We start from the raw sequence: 17,312 nt of genomic DNA on the forward strand, positions 1-17,312 counted from the left end.
TCACTGAAGAAAATGATAGATAGTTAGATAGATAAGTAGTTAGGTGATAGATAATAGTCCCCAGAATCTTGATTAGATGATAAATCATCTTTGAATGAATTTCAGAGGAGAAGTGGTTACTTAGCAATGGTGGGAGAGTGAGAGCCTGGAAGTGGTAATGGCAAGGAATGTTCTAGTTCCACTACCATGAGTGAATTAGATGATAAAAGTAAAATGTGGAAAATATTGAAGCTAGGTCCTCAAGAAGAACTCAGGATGAAAAAAAAAGTCCTCAGATCCTCCTCAACTCCAAACTCATCCTAAAAGCTTGCAGTTTCCTTGTCTTAGATAGTTACCATTTTTACCCCTATGATAACAAGCAAAACATATTTCTTGGCTAGGAATTGAACCTCAGCCAAGGCAGCAAAAGTGCCAAATCATGACCACTGGACTACCAAGGAGTTCAGTCAGAATTGTGATATTGGATTTGTATGTCCCCAACTGCATGAGATTCTTTGTTCCTATTCTAAAAATAATTTAGGACAACTATATCCTGTTTTAAAGCTTAAAGAGATGTAAATCTTAACTTTTTTTTTTTTACTTAGACCCTAATTAAAACAAATAGGAGAGAAGAGGAATGCAATTAAAATACAGCTTAGCCAACACATCTTATAAGATCATAAAATCATAGAGCTTGTAGAGACTTCAGAGGCTATCTAATTTTACACATGAGGAATCTGCAACCCATCTAAAAAGTAGGCATTGAATCCAGTCTTTGACTAAAGTGAGTGTTCAATCCAACATACCATATTGCCTTACCATTAGTATTTGTTAAATATCCAACAGAAAATATTGAGTAGAAGGACCCAAATAGAGTAAATCCAATTATAACGAATTTCTAGAAGATTGTTAATTCTTTTTTCGCGAAATTTTCTGATTGTTGCTCAAGATAAATTCAAAATGATCCCAAGTTAACTAGTATTTATTACCATGTGCAAAATACTGCATAATTCTTTGCCATGTCACCTGTTATCCAATTTTTGTAAATAACAGTTGGAATTCATGATTTATTTACCAAAAAAACACATTTTTCTTTCATAGTTGTGAATCGCATTGTAACAAGATCAGTAAAGTGATAGCATTGAAATAAGCAATAGTGTATTTACAAATAAAAAAAAACAACAACAAATAAAGCCATAAGTTTTTAGAGTCTGGTAAGGTTCAGAGAGATTACATCTTTTATATAGTCAGCCAGTAAATCACTGATGAAACAAAACAAAACAAAAAAAAACCCAAAAAAAAAAGTATCTTGACCTCCTAAACTTTCGCTTCAGTACCACATTCAATGAATCACATTGTTTCTATATGTTTTATTAATTCTGATTTCTAAATGTAAACAAACACTATAGTATGAACATATTCCAATATAGATAATTTAATACAAGTTGGTTATGGTTGGATGCTTTTTTTTAGACTTATAATTTTTAGATAAATGTAACTTTCTTTTCCCCAGCCCTACTTAGTAATTTTATAGGGTTAGGGAAATAAGAGAGAAAAAATTTACACTGAATAATATTTTATTTATATTCCACATATATTTTTTAAACCAAGGTTTTAACAGGTAAGCATTTTAAAAACTCAGAACTTAAAAAAAAATTAAGTGTCACATGGTTAAGAGGCAATAGGGTTCCCCACTATAGACCTGACCTTGGTATGGAGAGACAGAATGTGGGGAAGAATTCTTAAACTGTAAAACTTCTGTATCAGAGTTGATTGTCTTAATAGTTTTTACCCATTACTCACAATTAGGAAATGAGCTGGTAATTCAAATTAGATTTCTACTAAAATGTGGGGAAAATACTTTTGAGGGATGTTGCAAAACACATTTCATTAAAAGAAAAAAAGCCAAAAAACTTGTTAGTGCGCTCTGTCTAGCTTTACCATAATCTGTTGTATCCACAAGCTGAGTAGTTTCTTCCATAGTCCACAAATCTCTGTGCTGCCTGTTAATAAAAATGCAAATTGAAGTGTACTACAAACCTGGTAAGTTTTCTCTTCCAATCCATCTTACTTACATGACATTACTTAAGTGTAGGGAAGATGTTATATTGTTATATGCAGTTATGAATGTTTTAAATGAATGTTTTTTTCTTAAATGTTTTCATTAAGTTTTTTTTTTTATGATTGACATGATTATGAGACAAACTGAGTTAACAATAGCACTGTATTAGAAAAGTGCATTTTATTTTGTTAAACTTTTAAAGAACTATAAATACAGGTAAGTCTCATTGGAATTTTTAAATCAATTATTGAACTTAGAACTGAGAAATTAAAAAAATAACTGAATAACACCATACTCTTTGTTATGGAAGAAAAATATTTGTTAGTCAATCCTGTATGAGAATACATTACCTGTCTTATTGTCTAAATTATTGTTCAGAATATAGTTTTTTAAAATCTAATTTGAAGATTCTGTATATTGTGTGTATATTGATAATTTCCCCCAATTTTTATAATTGCATATGATTAATTTCCATTATTAATTTCACAGTGGAATTAAGCCTGTATTTTGGTGCCTGCAAATATTAGAAGCATATTCTAAAGTGTGGATTCTTCATAATAGCAATTTGAAATGTTATGGCACATATACTTTTACTCTTGCAATGGTTTACTTTTTTTTTTCCCCTTCAAATAAGACAAAGAATCTCCCATCAGTTTTAAAAAACAGTGGACTTTGGTAAATGAAGGAAAATTGATAAGAGTGCACAATAGATACAAGGGCCTAGGGTCTTAAGATTCATCTTCCTGAGTTAAAATCTAGCTTCAGATACTTATTAGCTGTGTGACTCAGGGCAAGTCACTTAATGCTGTTTACCTCAGTTCCTCATCTGTAAAATGACTAGAGAAGAAAATGGCAAACCTCTCCATTATCTTAAAGAAGAAAACCTTAAATGGAGTCGAGAAAAACTGGCCACAACTGAAAATGACCGAACAACAACAATGGTCCAGTTTTCTGAATGATATTTTCACATAGAAATTCTACAAAATTCGCACAAATTCCACCTTAAAATTGTAATTCATTATATATAAACATAGCTCATACTTTTCGTATTTATCATATCAGAATAAAGAAATAATTAGATCCAACTAGTTTCTTTTTTCCTGTAGTTTATTACTTAATTAGATAACACTACAAGGCAGTTAGTAACTCTAAATAGACTTTAATGTTCAGAGTGAATGTCATAATTTTTACATGATTTTTTTTTTGTTCACTACTGTTTAGAATATAAACTTTTTAACAGGATTGTATTCTCCTGACTTTAACGATAAAAGTTATAAAGAATTTTTTAAAATTTTGCAAGGTTTGAGATATAGTTTGAAAGGCAGCATGGTGGAATAAAGAGAATGGAACCCTGAGCTGCAAAGACCTGGGTTCATAGGCAAGCCTCTACCCTTTGCTGTCATCCTCTGGACAAGTTTGTTAACTTCTCAGTGTTCCCAAACAACTCTCAAGACCAATTTGCCAAGAAAGTAGTGAATGTAACCTCCTCAAAAACAAGGATAGATAGTGTTCTTGCCTTTATCTGCATCTCCAGTGTTCAGCACACTACTTGGCTGACAAGTAGTCAATATAAACATTTCTTGACTGACTTCAACTTTGACAGAAGAGTTCCTCAAGAGCCTATTCCCTCTGCTAGATAACTTAGTCAATTAATAGCTCACATTTATGTAGTACTTCAATTTCTAAAGTGCTTTGCCAATACCTAATATATATTTAGTATGAATAATTTTATGTACCTTAAATGTCTCTTGCAATTGAAAAAGTTTTATAAATTGGGGAGAGATACAGTATCACAGCTGAAGTGTTACTTCTACACAAGATTTTCCTGATCCCCTCAATTATTAGCAGTGGAATTGATCCTTTTGAAGTCATTCCCTTTTACAGTTTATTTTCTTTATCCTTTTGTATTTATTTACTTGTATACATGGCACATCCCCCCACCCCAGTAGAATGTAAGCTTCTTCAGGACAAAGACTGTTTCTTTTTTTTTTTTCTTACCGAAACTAGCATTGTGCCTGACACATAATCAAAATTTAATAGATGCTCCTTACATTGAATTGAATTGATTTCATTATCATTGACTTTGATTTCAGATTTCATAATCTACCTAGATTATTATCAGTTGTTATATAGAGACTTAAAATTCTAAGTATGCTAATATGTTCTTGATACTCTTTTGTTTAAAGGAAGATTTGAGTATCCTAAATTCTTTGTTGATGCTACCTGTCAACTCAAATGGAGAGAAAAAGGAACTTGGCAACTATTTTAGCCTTGCAAATAAATTCACCAAGTTTACTGGCCCATAAAAATTTCTGTTTCTCTAACCTCTTCACTGAAGCTCTATAAGTTACATAATAAACAACATTTGTTTTATGTACTTATTCGTCTGCTAAAAATTCACTATTTGTCCTGGGCAAGTAAGTATTTGCAAGGTTGAATTTTATCATCCTAAAAGTTTGATTTGCAATAATCTGGTACTTTATTTATGCATGTTCTTTGCTTTGCAAAAGAATGCAGACTTATTTCTTTAACTTTTAAAAAGTTTTTTTTTTTTTTAAATCAGGCTGAATCTTCCATTTGAAGTATGATATATCCACTTCTTTTTTCTAATGTGCTTTTAGTAGTGCCTTTTATACAATGCTTTAGTAATATCTTTTTGGTTAAATAATATTGGCTTATAGATTTTAGAATTAGGAATTGTGTGAAAAATTTGAATGGGGAAGATATTTTGGTTTGTTTAGCAGTTTTACTAAAAGATTTTTGGTTTTGATCATTAATAGGTTCTTATTTTATAGTTATTATCATTTAATTTATATTGACTTTATGTTTTATTTTCCAATATTGGTCTCCGAATAATGTCTCAAACATTCACTGCTTACTTACCCATGCCTGTGCCACGTGCTGCTCGGACTTTTCTCAGTGTTTTTCTATTCCTATCATATCTTATAAATAAATTTTACTAACATAATTATTTTTTACTTTTTTTCCAAGCATTTTTTTTTAGTTTACTGAAATATATATTGCATTAATAGGTTGTTTGGGGGCTACTATAAGATTACTTTTCAACCATGTTCTATAAAAATTTAAATCATGGTTTGTCTTCTCATTTAATCAACATTTAATTTAATGAAATAATAAATCCAAGGAACAAATTATTGTTCCCACCCCACATCTTTAATTATAAATACCATTCTGAAAAATAAAGAGGAAGGTATTGGATATGACAAAAATAGTGCCAAGAGAATTGACATTGTCACAGTTGGATTTAGTTTGAATTAACTCACTTTCAGTTCATTGCTTTTAAACACTCAGTATGTTGAGAATTAGAGGGAATTACAGAGATTGTCATTTTATAGAAATAGAAACAGATGAATGAAGAGATGTCATGTCTTGTCCAGTGTCACGTAGATAATAATCGAGCTCCAGTTCCATTTGTTATCTACTGTTTATGTCTCCTAAACCAATAGACCAGTATTTAAAAGTGGAATCCTCCTAAATTTCTGTTCGGTTTCAGGTTGGTGCTCTTAGACCTCAGGTTTCTAGAAGTTAGTCCATTGTATAATCATTTCTAAAAAAAACTGTTTTTGAAGTTTTCATAGTTTTTTTCTATATCATTTTTTGTTGTTGATTCTTTAGAATATTGATTAAGAACAGTATGGTATAATAGATGGACACCTAGCTTCAGAACCAGGTAGACCAGAGTTCAAAACTTATTTGCCTCTGAAACATAATTGCGTATATGTCATTTTATAAGCTTTGAAGGGTTTGGGCCACTCAAAGATTATTAACTATGTAGAAAGTGATCCTCATTAGTCAAGGAATATTCTCATCTGAGTAGTTCCCCATACTAGTGAAATCAAAGCTCCGATTCCTCTCCCTTTAGAGGATTAATTATCTTTAAGTATAAAATATTTGGAAATAGTAATAATTATTCTAAATCTAGGCAAGGTTAATATTCATTCTCATGTTACAAATTGTCTTTCAATTTAATTTTTATAATATTACTTAATAGTATTTTTAATAGCCAAGTGGACTAGATTTAACCTTTTAAAACAAAACAAATATTTGAGAATAGGAAATTTTATTTAACAAGCCTTATGAATTAACATTTATCAAAATGACTTCTTTTTCTCTTCTTATTTTGTCATAAATTCACTTAGAATTAAAAGTATTTACACTTGATATTAGTGCATGAGTAATCAGTAGCATATGAAATCTAAGCATGTGCTTATTACTAAATCACATTTTTCTTATCTTTTACCTTTTTTATAAAAATGTTGGTTCCATTACTGTATAGTCCATTCTTTTTTTTTATTTTATAGATCAGCCAAAATGGGAAGTACTGGATTCTGCTCTCCTCCAAGAAGAGTCAGTGGGACTGGTTAAGATCAGTATCTGAGGATTTTACCAGCTATCATCAGGTGTGCATTGAGCAAAACCATTGTAATTCTCTTGTGTGTATGTATCTAAGGTATAGCTTAATATGTAATCAGTTTAACATATGTATTTATTGTTTAATATATGCAGTTATTATTAGATATTGAACATAGTGTTTATCCTGCAGTTATGAAAGCAGCAAAAAAATTATGCTTTCAACTTTGGTATTCTGTTAACTTACAGATAGGCATTATTATCAAATATTTTCAGCTGGTCTTAGAAAACTGTAATATTTGAGCATCAGTATTGAAATCATTCTTCATTGCTCAGTATGTACATCCAGGAATAAAATAACTGACTCTTTTAAGGAGTAATACTTAAAAACAGAAGGTGAACTATTGTCTAAAAGTGTCAAGTATATACTTGTACATATTTTCACAATTGCACCTTTGATTTTTTTCAGTACATTTCACTGACGTAAAATTCATTCTAATTAGTTCAAACCAGAATTATATTTCTTATGGTTAGGTCACATATGACAAATACAGCCAATTTCTAAAAACCTTTGACTTAGCAACTTATGGAAATTGCATGTATTATAAGTTGTTGCATTTTTAGAAAAAAATTAGTGCCATTTATTTTATTTTATAGGTACACAAAAGTATTATGTTATTGATAGGAAATAATCAGAATATTGTTCTAACTTAGCAGAAATATTTTGCAACGTTCTACAAAGCCATTACTAGCTGGTACAGCTAATTAAAGTTATTAATTTAGAAATTTCTGAAGGATACACAGGAACTCTTACTGGAATAGGGAAGATTAAAGAAAATGAATTTTTGAAGATCATTAGGTAAAAAATTTTGAGAAAATAAGAGAAATGTAGTTTGTCAATAATTGTTGGTGTCAGTAGCATACTCAAGGAAAGATGCTACAAAGTGCTGTCTCAGTTACCTGGATACTAATTGATTACTTAATTAAAATTTTTGCTATACATCTATGTGATACATTTAAATGAATTGCTTGGTGTCCTACCTTTTTATATGTATTGTTACAATCTAAATCTTAAAGTGTTGTAAGACCAGGCCACTCACTATGAAATCATTGTTAGTGCTCAGAGATCTTATGCTCTCTGGATTTATCTGTGTTCTAAGAAAACAACATGACTACAGACCAGGCCTCAGTTTCCTTAACCATAAAATGAAGGCATTAGAGTAGATATCCTGTTTTTTTAAGCTATAGAACCACAAACCAAATAATTCCAGTAGATAGTTTGTAAGCAAGAATTTTTATCCCATAACAACAGTGTTATAAGGAATTTTTTTCTGTTTAAAAACCTTGGAAAAAAAAAGCAAATTGAATCCAAAATAGGCAGCAATGCCTTCCATCAGCTGTGTTCAGTTTTTACTTCAGAAATTGGCCTTTTTAATAGAGATGCCAAGTTATTTCTCTGTATACTCTAGTGAATTGAAGAAACATTGTCTTTTGGACACTGCAAGACAGCAATTCATAATTACATGTTTACTAAGTACTTGATATTGGCAGGCCATTTACTTTTCAGTATTAGTTTTTCCAAGCTGTATAGCACTTTCTGTCTTCCATTTAAGAATTTCTTGAAAATTAATGTGTATGAAGCTCTTTTAATAAAAGATCCTTATTGTTATTGGTGTTTTTTTTAAACCACATACTTTACAATGCATTATATACATCTTCCCAGTATAGGTTATCAATTCAGTTACTCTGACCCACAGACATTTTTGCCAGCTTTGAATCACCTCATATAGTGAGTAGTTCAGTTTTACTGTTTTTTAGGTGCTCTTGCGCAGACATTGTGTCCCAAGCAAGGTCTTTGATCCTTCCAAAATAATGACAAGGAGCCATGATCCTGACCTAATTTAAATTTCACAAGATTTTACCATTTCAAGATGCAGACTTGTTACGAAGATAAGACATTTCCAGTCTTGAACTCAGAAAGCCTATTGGGTGTGATAATACTGGTAAGAGGAGTAAATTGTTCATTTCGGGGGAGTACATTAACTCTTTCAGGCCTTGTGTCCATTAAGTAAATAGCCTCTTCCAGTTTGCCAAATGATACATCAGAGTTTTCACCTAGCCTTACTTACTTTTTTTTTTAATTTTATAGTAGTCTTGAAATAGAACTTAGTAGCATTGAGGAAAATTCAGGCATGAAAATTTTTACTGAAATATTTATTTTTAGTAATATATGTACTCCTTATCCCTTGACTAAAAAAAAAAAAATGAAGCTGACATAATACAGCTCTTCATATAAATTTTGTGTGGATATCTCCTATGATTTCCCTGAAATACTATAATATCCCAAAATGTTAAGTTGGAGTTTCAGGGTACATGTGGAACTGTTCATCCTGAGCAATGCATTTATATATAATTTTAACAAATATGAAGAAATCTACAGATATTACATTAGACCAGCTGAATCCAGTTGTATGGGTTTTTTAAATTCAGAAGCATCACATAGCAAGTAAACTTTTTAAAAAAATAAATTAAGTTTAGTTACAAACTAGTTGTTTCTTATTTTTTTTTCCAGTCCCCTTTTGCTTTCTTTTACGACCACATGAAACTTGAGAAGCCATCTAAAGCTAAATCATTTAGTGGAGTTGGGCAGTTCCCAAGTGTCCAACAAGAAGGCCTGGTTTAGGCTGCGATGGCCACTGTCATTCCTGGTGATTTGTCAGAAGTAAGAGATACCCAGAAAGTCCCTTCAGGGAAACGTAAGCGTGGTGAAACCAAACCAAGAAAAAACTTTCCTTGCCAACTGTGTGACAAGGCCTTTAACAGTGTTGAGAAATTAAAGGTTCATTCATACTCTCACACAGGAGAGAGGCCCTACAAGTGCACGCAACAAGACTGCACCAAGGCCTTTGTTTCTAAGTACAAATTACTAAGGTATTAAACTCTCTTTATCTTTCAGATTATATTTTCTATTATGTTGGCCATTTTAGGCCCTTGTAAAAGTATTTATTTGTGTACACATTCTTCAGCTGATTTGCAGAGAGGAAATGTTAAGTAAATTAGATTTTGAATTGTTTTTAGAATTCCAAATTGCATTACTTTATATGTTGATGTCTTTGGGTTTTTTTTTTTTAATAAAAAGCTTAATAAGAATAGAATTTCCTTTTGTACAAGGAATTGCTACAAGAAAAGTGTATGGACTGAGAATTTTTGGTTATGGACATTTACGTGAGTATGTTCAGTCTATTTGCCCTTGTTATGCTGGCTAAAAGCCAGCAAAAACTAAAACAACTATTTAAATGGCTCAAATATTGCTTTAACTTAGTTATCTTTGTAGTATCATATTGTAAGCTAAAAAAAAAAAAAGGTTCTGTTGGGAAGAAACTTTAGTATAGGATTTTAGCTTCCTTTTTAAAAGTGAGCACATGTAATTTTTGATCAAAATAATTACTTACAGAATATATCTGTGTTTAAAGGCATATGGCTACTCATTCTCCTGAGAAAACCCACAAGTGTAATTATTGTGAGAAAATGTTTCACCGAAAAGATCATCTAAAGAATCATCTACATACACACAACCCCAACAAAGAGGCGTTTAAGTGTGAAGAATGTGGCAAGAACTACAATACCAAGCTTGGGTTTAAACGTCACTTGGCCTTGCATGCTGCAACAAGTGGTGACCTTACCTGTAAGGTATGTTTGCAGACTTTTGAAAGCACAGGGGTACTTTTGGAGCACCTCAAAACTCATGCAGGCAAATCTTCTGGTGGGGTGAAAGAAAAAAAGCACCAGTGTGAACACTGTGATCGCCGTTTCTATACCCGCAAGGACGTCCGTAGACATATGGTTGTGCACACTGGAAGAAAGGACTTCCTTTGTCAATACTGTGCACAAAGATTTGGACGGAAAGATCATTTAACTCGTCATATGAAAAAAAGTCACAATCAAGAACTTTTGAAGGTCAAAACAGAACCCATGGACCTTCTAGATCCCTTTACCTGCAATGTTTCTGTGCCTATAAAAGACGAGCTGCTTCCAGTGATGTCTTTACCTTCCAGTGAACTAACATCAAAGCCATTTACAAACACTTTGCAGTTAAACCTTTATAATACACAAATTCAATCCATGCAGAGTTCTGGACCAGCACATCAAATGGTCACCACATCATTACCTTTGGGAATGACATGCCCAATTGATATGGAATCTGTTCACCCCTCCCACCATCTGTCTTTGAAATATCCACTCAGTTCTACCTCATATGCAATTTCTATGCCTGAAAAAGAACAGCCATTAAAAGGGGAAATTGAGAGTTACTTAATGGAGTTACAAAGTGGTATGCCTTCCTCATCCCACGATTCCCAAGCATCTTCATCTAAACTAGGCTTAGAGCCTCAAGTAGGACCCCTAGATGATGGATCTGGGGAACTGGCCTTATCCAAAAGCTCCATTTCCATTAGTGAACCTCTAAACACATCATCTTTGGATTTTTCCCAGTTGTTCAATTTCATACCTGTCAATGGCCCACCCTATAATCCTTCTGTATCGGTGGGGAATCTTGGACTGAGCTATTCCCAAGAGGAGACACATTCTTCTTTGGCTCAGCTTCCACCACAGACCCAGGATCCTCAAGATCCTGCAAACAGTATAGGCCTCGGTTCTCTGCACTCCCTGTCAGCAGCCTTCACCAGCAGCCTAAGCACAACCACCACCCTACCACGCTTTCACCAAGCTTTCCAATAGGACACAGAAAGCTGTCTTACTAAAAAAATGTATTTGTAGAAATGCCTTAGGTGACCATTTTTAATGTAGTGCCTACGTTAAGACATTATAAAATCTCTGCTTACTTTGTATCATACCAGTTTCATTAAGCCAGTAAGAAATTGAAACTAACTTTTTTAATGAGCTCAGAAACCGTTTATGTTCAATTATGTTTACTTTGCTTAAGTCTCAAAGTGTTTGGTTGTCTTTTCACTGCCAATTGACATGCTTTACAAAAGAATTGAGATAGGAAAGCCATTACTGCTAAACTTCAATATATCCCCTGTTAAAAATTTTCAGACATTAATCCTTTCATTTTTATCCAATAATAATGGCTCTACCCATTAATGTTTGGCTCAGTAAAAAAAAAAAATTGCAACTGAACAGTAATTTACAAAATTTTGAGGGAGACCTGGAGACTTCCTAAATTGTTAAATAGCTTTGATTTGATACATAATTTAAAAGTATCTTATAAATTAAGAATCCAAATTTTGGTGGCAAAAATGTTTTTATTTGCTATCACAATTTCAGGTCAGTATGTTTTGAAGACTTGCTATTGTCTGGCTAAAATACACGTGGTCTTTATTTTAAAACATTAAAAATATTTTAAAACAGCCACTTAAACACAAAGCAACAGTATTCTCATGAAGTAATACTCTTCTAGTCAATAAATATTTTCATTCTGACATGAAATAATATTATTTCATGGCACTGGTAAGAAGAACGTTATGATTGACCTTGGAAAAAAAAGTATTCAATAACAAATTATTACCACAAATTATTCTGTCATTTTCAGCTTTCAATTTAATTCTTAACTTGCTGTCTTTCATCTTAGTGGTATTAAAGTTAAGGTATCTTGGAGTCTTCAGAGTCTGTTCAAATCCATAGACCTCATCAATCTTTTTCACCTTTCACAGCCAAAGCGTGGGTCAGGTCCAGCCAGAAACTTTATATTGATTGTCAATTAGCCAACAATCAGAGAGCCATTGTAGATTTGCAAATATCAGAATATGTTTGTAGTAGAGTGGATCTTCTTGGCTTGTATGGTGTGATTCTCCTGAGCAATAAGATATTAATCACACCTGCTAATCCTGGGAACTTGGTTAGGGACAATTTCCCCTGTTGCCAAGGTTTAAAACAGGACTCTTAGGAGTAAAGTAAAAGCATATTGCTTACACCATTTTTTATTTAATACACTCAAATTCTTCCCCAATCTTAAGAGCCAAAAGAAGAAAAAAAAATCCCAACAAAAAAAATTTTAACCCTCCTCTCCAATAAAACATATTTTCTATAGAGTGGATATTTTTTTTGCCATTTTTATAAGAAATTTAAAGCTAAGTACATAGCAAGTATCTTTGAGACAAAGTTTTAAATGGCTAAACATATATACAGTAAAACCCCACTTTTACACTTCTTTGGGAAGTAAGGTAGGGGGATTACTACAAATAGGCAGAAAGTGACAAGAAAACAAATTAAAGTTGAACAAGCCAAATCCTAGTAATATAGTATCTAAACCCATAAAACATTTTGCAATCACCAAGTCAAGTGCCTTGCCACCTTATAGATGCTTAATGTGTATTTTAATTGAATTAGATGGTCTTTATCTATTTTGAGTAAGTACCTTCTCAAAGGACAAAATATTGAAGTTCTTTCTTCATTGTCAGCTGGAAGTCAACCCAGGAGACCATTTCTATAGGTGACTTTATAAGGTTTATAGGATTGTCAGAGGAACTGTAGATCTTTCGCTCTCTCTCTCTCTCTCTATTTCTTTTTTAAGAAAAAGAAAAAAAAATTGTGCCAAGCACTCAGCAGAATAGCACATGTTAGAACCCCTAATTTTACAAGATTGATTTCACTCAAGTGAAAAGGGTATTTCCCTGAGAATTTCTGAGAAATTTGTGCAAATTACTGAATCTAATACAGTAGCAATATACCATATTTAAAAAGTTGGGGCAAGGACAGAAGGTGTAAATTGTGAGGAAATGTAAATTGTAATAATGTAAATAGGGGGGTTTCACTGTATATATAGCACTTCACAAAAACAAAATCCCATTTAAGGAGTTATTACTCCTGCTATTTTATCCTGCTCCTATTTTTGTATATCCTGGGAGCTATATACAGGTGTAGTTTTTTATACTTATATTTAAATTTTATTACTAAAAATAACTTTTTATAAAGACTATTTGTTCCAAAGGCATTAAGATGAGATATGTTAATAAGGAAAAACCTTTTTTGACATTCTCAAACTGTCGCTAAGCATTTGGTTTAGGCGATTGTTTGCTCTGAAAGTGGACGCTTAGCTCTGCTTCCTGCTTCCTTTAGTTTCTATGAAACAGATCACTAATCTCAAACTTAGTTGAATGATTCATGTTCAGTATTGCTTTTCTCACCATGTTTAGAAGGAAAAAGAAAAATGGTGACAGAGCACAAATAAATAGAAAATATATATTTTTAAATAGCAACTATAAATTAAATAGCAAATGTGGAATCACTGCTTTATTCTAGCATTTGTTTTTAAACAGTAGGAGTGGATTAATGAATTGGGACATTGGCCTTTGTGGGCTGTATATTTTTTTCCTAATGTAAAGGGAATACCAGGATTAATTGACCATAGATTTTTTTAGAGGTGGGATATGGCAATATATTGATATTAACCCTAATTCTCCCCATATTTTGAAGACCTGCTATTCAGATACATGGAAGAACATCTATATGGGCACCATTGTTAAAGTAGCATATTCTTAATTTTCATATATTTACCATTTTTGCCTATTGCAATCCCATAGACTTGAAATTAAATTTCAAAATAGGAGAGAATCTATCCTAATTAGTTTAAAATTGGGTATAATAGTCATTAACCAGTTTTAGAAGAGCACCTACGAAAATACATATTAGTTTATTTGAACTGCACAGCATTCTGACCTAGATATAACACAGGATTGGCTCTTAGATTTTTGGGAAAAGATATTGTCATTTGTTGGTGTTTATTGCAATTAGACTTGATTAATAACTTGTTGCCAATCCTGTTTTCATCTTCCATTAACCAGAATTTTTATTCTCATTATTTCTGGTAGTGCCTTAGCTTGGTCTTTTTTTTTTAAGGGGGTGGAGGTGGTGATAGAAATTAATAAAAAATATTTCATTTGGAAGTTTGGAACTCAGACAATATATATCATTCAGTTAGAACTTCTGTTTGTGACTACACTTTTTGTCACTGAACACAGAAGTATGCCTGTATGAATGCAGATTGATACTGTAAGCAATATTAACACATTAGTATATTAATTAGTATTATCTATTTTAATCTATTGGCCACTACTAAAATTTCCATTCTAAAGCCCTAATACCAAGTTCATATTTTAAAAATCATTTTATGTGTCCTGGCTGATCGTGCACCACTCTTTGTGCAACTCCTCAATTTCAAGTAGTGTTTCTTTTAAAACTATTTTTTGTCTACTTGTTGCTTGTGCTTTATTATTAGTAAAATTGTGGAATATAGTGATATATTGTGTTAATTTGGACAGTAGCGGTTTTTAAAAACCATATACTGACTGAAACATGAGCCAGAGCTGAGTGCTTTATTTTAAGCTAATAATGAATGTTAAAGAGTACATATTTTCAGGATCATTTGTCTAGTGAGCAATACTTGTATTATAGGCCAATATTTTAAAAAAATAAAGCTTGGTCAACCTCTATGTTACACATATTACAAGATATAGCACTTTCAAAAAGAAAATCTAAACCTTTTAAGAAATTGTCTTATAGGTTATGCTTTTTTATTATAAAATCTTTTATTATTTGTTTCAAGTGCCATTAGATTACATATATGTAGGCCTTTCATATATTGCTTTGTGTACAAAAAATGGTAGATTTAATTTTAAACAGGTACATTTTACAGTGTTTTCTTATCAATTTGCTATATTGCACAGAATCCAGTGTGTTTTTTCATGAGGTTTTACAATTATTAAAACTAGATTTACATGTTTCAAAACACACTGTCTTCCCCGGGTACATTAAAACATATATACACCCATACCCCAGGCCATTAACGTTTTTCCCTAGCCTACTGAAAACCATATGATATAATGACTTTGGAGGAGATCTTTTAAACAATTATATTATTCATAATTAGCTATGATAGCTTATTATAAATCTATGATAAGTAGATGCCTATATTAACTTTGTCTTTTTTTTTCTCATACTCTATTTCAGCAGCCATCTCTCTACACATCCTACTCCACAGAGAATCTGTTGATTTTATTTACCTATATAGACTTACATACCATTATGTAGGTTTATCCTGAAGATCCTCAACCCATATACAGCAAGACAGAATAAAACCAACATAGTTAAAAATGTATGTAAATGATTCTTAAGGCCCTTATGTAATAAGGTTCTCAGTGCTCTGTGGTTGGAAGGCAGTGTCTTTTGATAACAGTTATCTAGCCCTAGAAATGACACAAAACTATTGCTAATCATATATAAACACTTTGCAGTATAAGCTTCAGTGGTACAGTTGAACCAGAATGAATGTTTATCTTCTCAGAAACACTCCTGCAATATTATTCTTTTGGATCATGCTGCTAATGTAACTTGGGAAACAACTCCTCATGGTGCTACAAACTTTCCTGTCTCATTCAGATGTATTTTTACCCATAGCAAAAGGACTATATTTGATCTATAGGTGTATGATATATTTTTATACTGTGACTTAATTTGTCATTAACGAACTTTTACAACACCACAATGTATTCGTATGCACTTGCAAAAGGAAAATCTTGGACATGGAAACCTTCCAGAACAAGCCCAACTTTTGTTCATAAGATGACTGATAGTTAAAATGAATAATGGGCTTTTTTATATATATAGTGTGGAGTGAAGAACATACTGTATGTTGCTAGAAGCCCTTTGAATTTAAAAGAAACTGGGAAACCATTAGGAAATGGATGATGTCGTACCTGAACATGAGTTGAATTGCTGATATTGTATTGAGGTAGTTTTTAAAAAGTGTTTGGACTTGAACGCTAAAATATTCTAATGATAAAGTTTTGAGTCAAAATAGAAAACAAAAACAAAACCCTGCATTCCAGACTGAATTTGTATATGTCTCTTGCATTTAAAATTTGCTATCCTGTGATATGGGAAATCAAATTGCTTATCATGTATATGTACTTAAAATGTATTCACAAACTACTGTTGTATTTGTATAAAATATAGACAAAGATTGCATATATATTTTTGTGTATAAGCTCTGTGAAATAGCAATCACATTATGAAGCTGCAGCAGTACTTCATTTTAAACATTCACATCCAAAGAAACAGACTATTTATTATTCAGATATCCTGATATAAAATATAACTTGCTGCTATTAAACAATAGTGCTGCAGCTTCTCATGGCCTACAGTGTTATGTTTGCTGTACAAAAACAAAAAAAAAAAATATGTGAACACCACAAAATATATGAATAAAAATACAGAATGGTTTTAGTTAACGTAGAACTTCTGCCTGAAATCTTAATAGATCATGGTTTGGCTTGATGTCATGAAACAGATATTTGGTATTCTTCTGCCCTCTCAAATTGGATAATTTTTTTTTACTTATTTGGGAATAAGATTCTAATTTAATATTTTAATATTTAGTACCAGGATATATTTTGTGAGTGAAGTGGGATACCTAGTTTATTGTTCATTTATAATTTATATTTTTAAAAGGAAAACTGCAAAATATAAGTAAAATTAAGCTTATTTGTATGCAGAAGTAGTGTGGACATATAAAGACTTGGGGGTTAGAAAACTTAGGTTTAAAACCTTGCTCTTAAATTTATTAATCAAGTGACTATAGGCTAGGCACCGCTACCTACACTCTCTACCTTCAGGTTTATTGTGAAGAAAAGGCAGTTGATAAAACCATACAGCCCTGTAAAAACATTAAGTGTTAATTAATATCGAGATCCCCCCATTAAGGCTGAACTTTAAAGTACAAAATTGATAGTATTTCTTACTATTTTTTAAATTTCTTAATTTTTCCTTTGGATATTTTCCAGAAAAAACCTTAATATTTCATTTGGACCAGTGTGGACTTTTAAAAACCCCTTACCCTCTTGCATTTTATTTGGGAATATTAGTAAATAATTTCAGGATTTTT

General features: G+C 31.9%; 1 protein-coding gene and 1 long non-coding RNA gene across 7 annotated transcripts in view; one reads left to right on the plus strand and one right to left on the minus strand.

The window, feature by feature from the left end:
* Window positions 1-15,142, plus strand: part of PLAG1 (PLAG1 zinc finger) — a 70,429-nt gene extending 55,287 nt beyond the window's left edge. For 3 of the 5 annotated variants that reach the window (XM_031946386.1, XM_031946384.1, XM_031946385.1), the window contains 3 exons: window positions 6,364-6,462; window positions 8,985-9,343; window positions 9,886-15,142. In XM_031946386.1, the coding sequence (XP_031802246.1) occupies window positions 9,102-9,343; window positions 9,886-11,149 (1,506 nt within the window). In that variant the 5' untranslated portion in view covers window positions 6,364-6,462; window positions 8,985-9,101 and the 3' untranslated portion in view covers window positions 11,150-15,142. Of the gene's footprint in view, window positions 1-6,363; window positions 6,463-8,230; window positions 8,416-8,984; window positions 9,344-9,885 lie in introns of all 5 variants that reach the window. The other 2 variants (XM_031946387.1, XM_031946388.1) reach the window with 2 other exon arrangements.
* On the minus strand, window positions 914-15,581 carry LOC105749308. 2 transcript variants are annotated; one of them, XR_001120469.3, is made up of 3 exons: window positions 15,451-15,581; window positions 10,096-10,265; window positions 914-1,982 (listed from the first exon to the last, which is right to left on the minus strand). It is a non-coding gene; the product is annotated as an uncharacterized LOC105749308 (long non-coding RNA). The 2 variants fall into 2 exon arrangements; XR_004230944.1 differs by having other exon boundaries at window positions 1,900-1,982; window positions 10,096-10,172; window positions 15,451-15,508.
* Window positions 15,582-17,312: the final 1,731 nt, after the last annotated feature.

Source organism: Sarcophilus harrisii, chromosome 1 (genome assembly GCF_902635505.1).
Source record: "Sarcophilus harrisii chromosome 1, mSarHar1.11, whole genome shotgun sequence".
In the NCBI taxonomy this organism is placed as follows: Eukaryota; Metazoa; Chordata; class Mammalia; order Dasyuromorphia; family Dasyuridae; genus Sarcophilus; species Sarcophilus harrisii.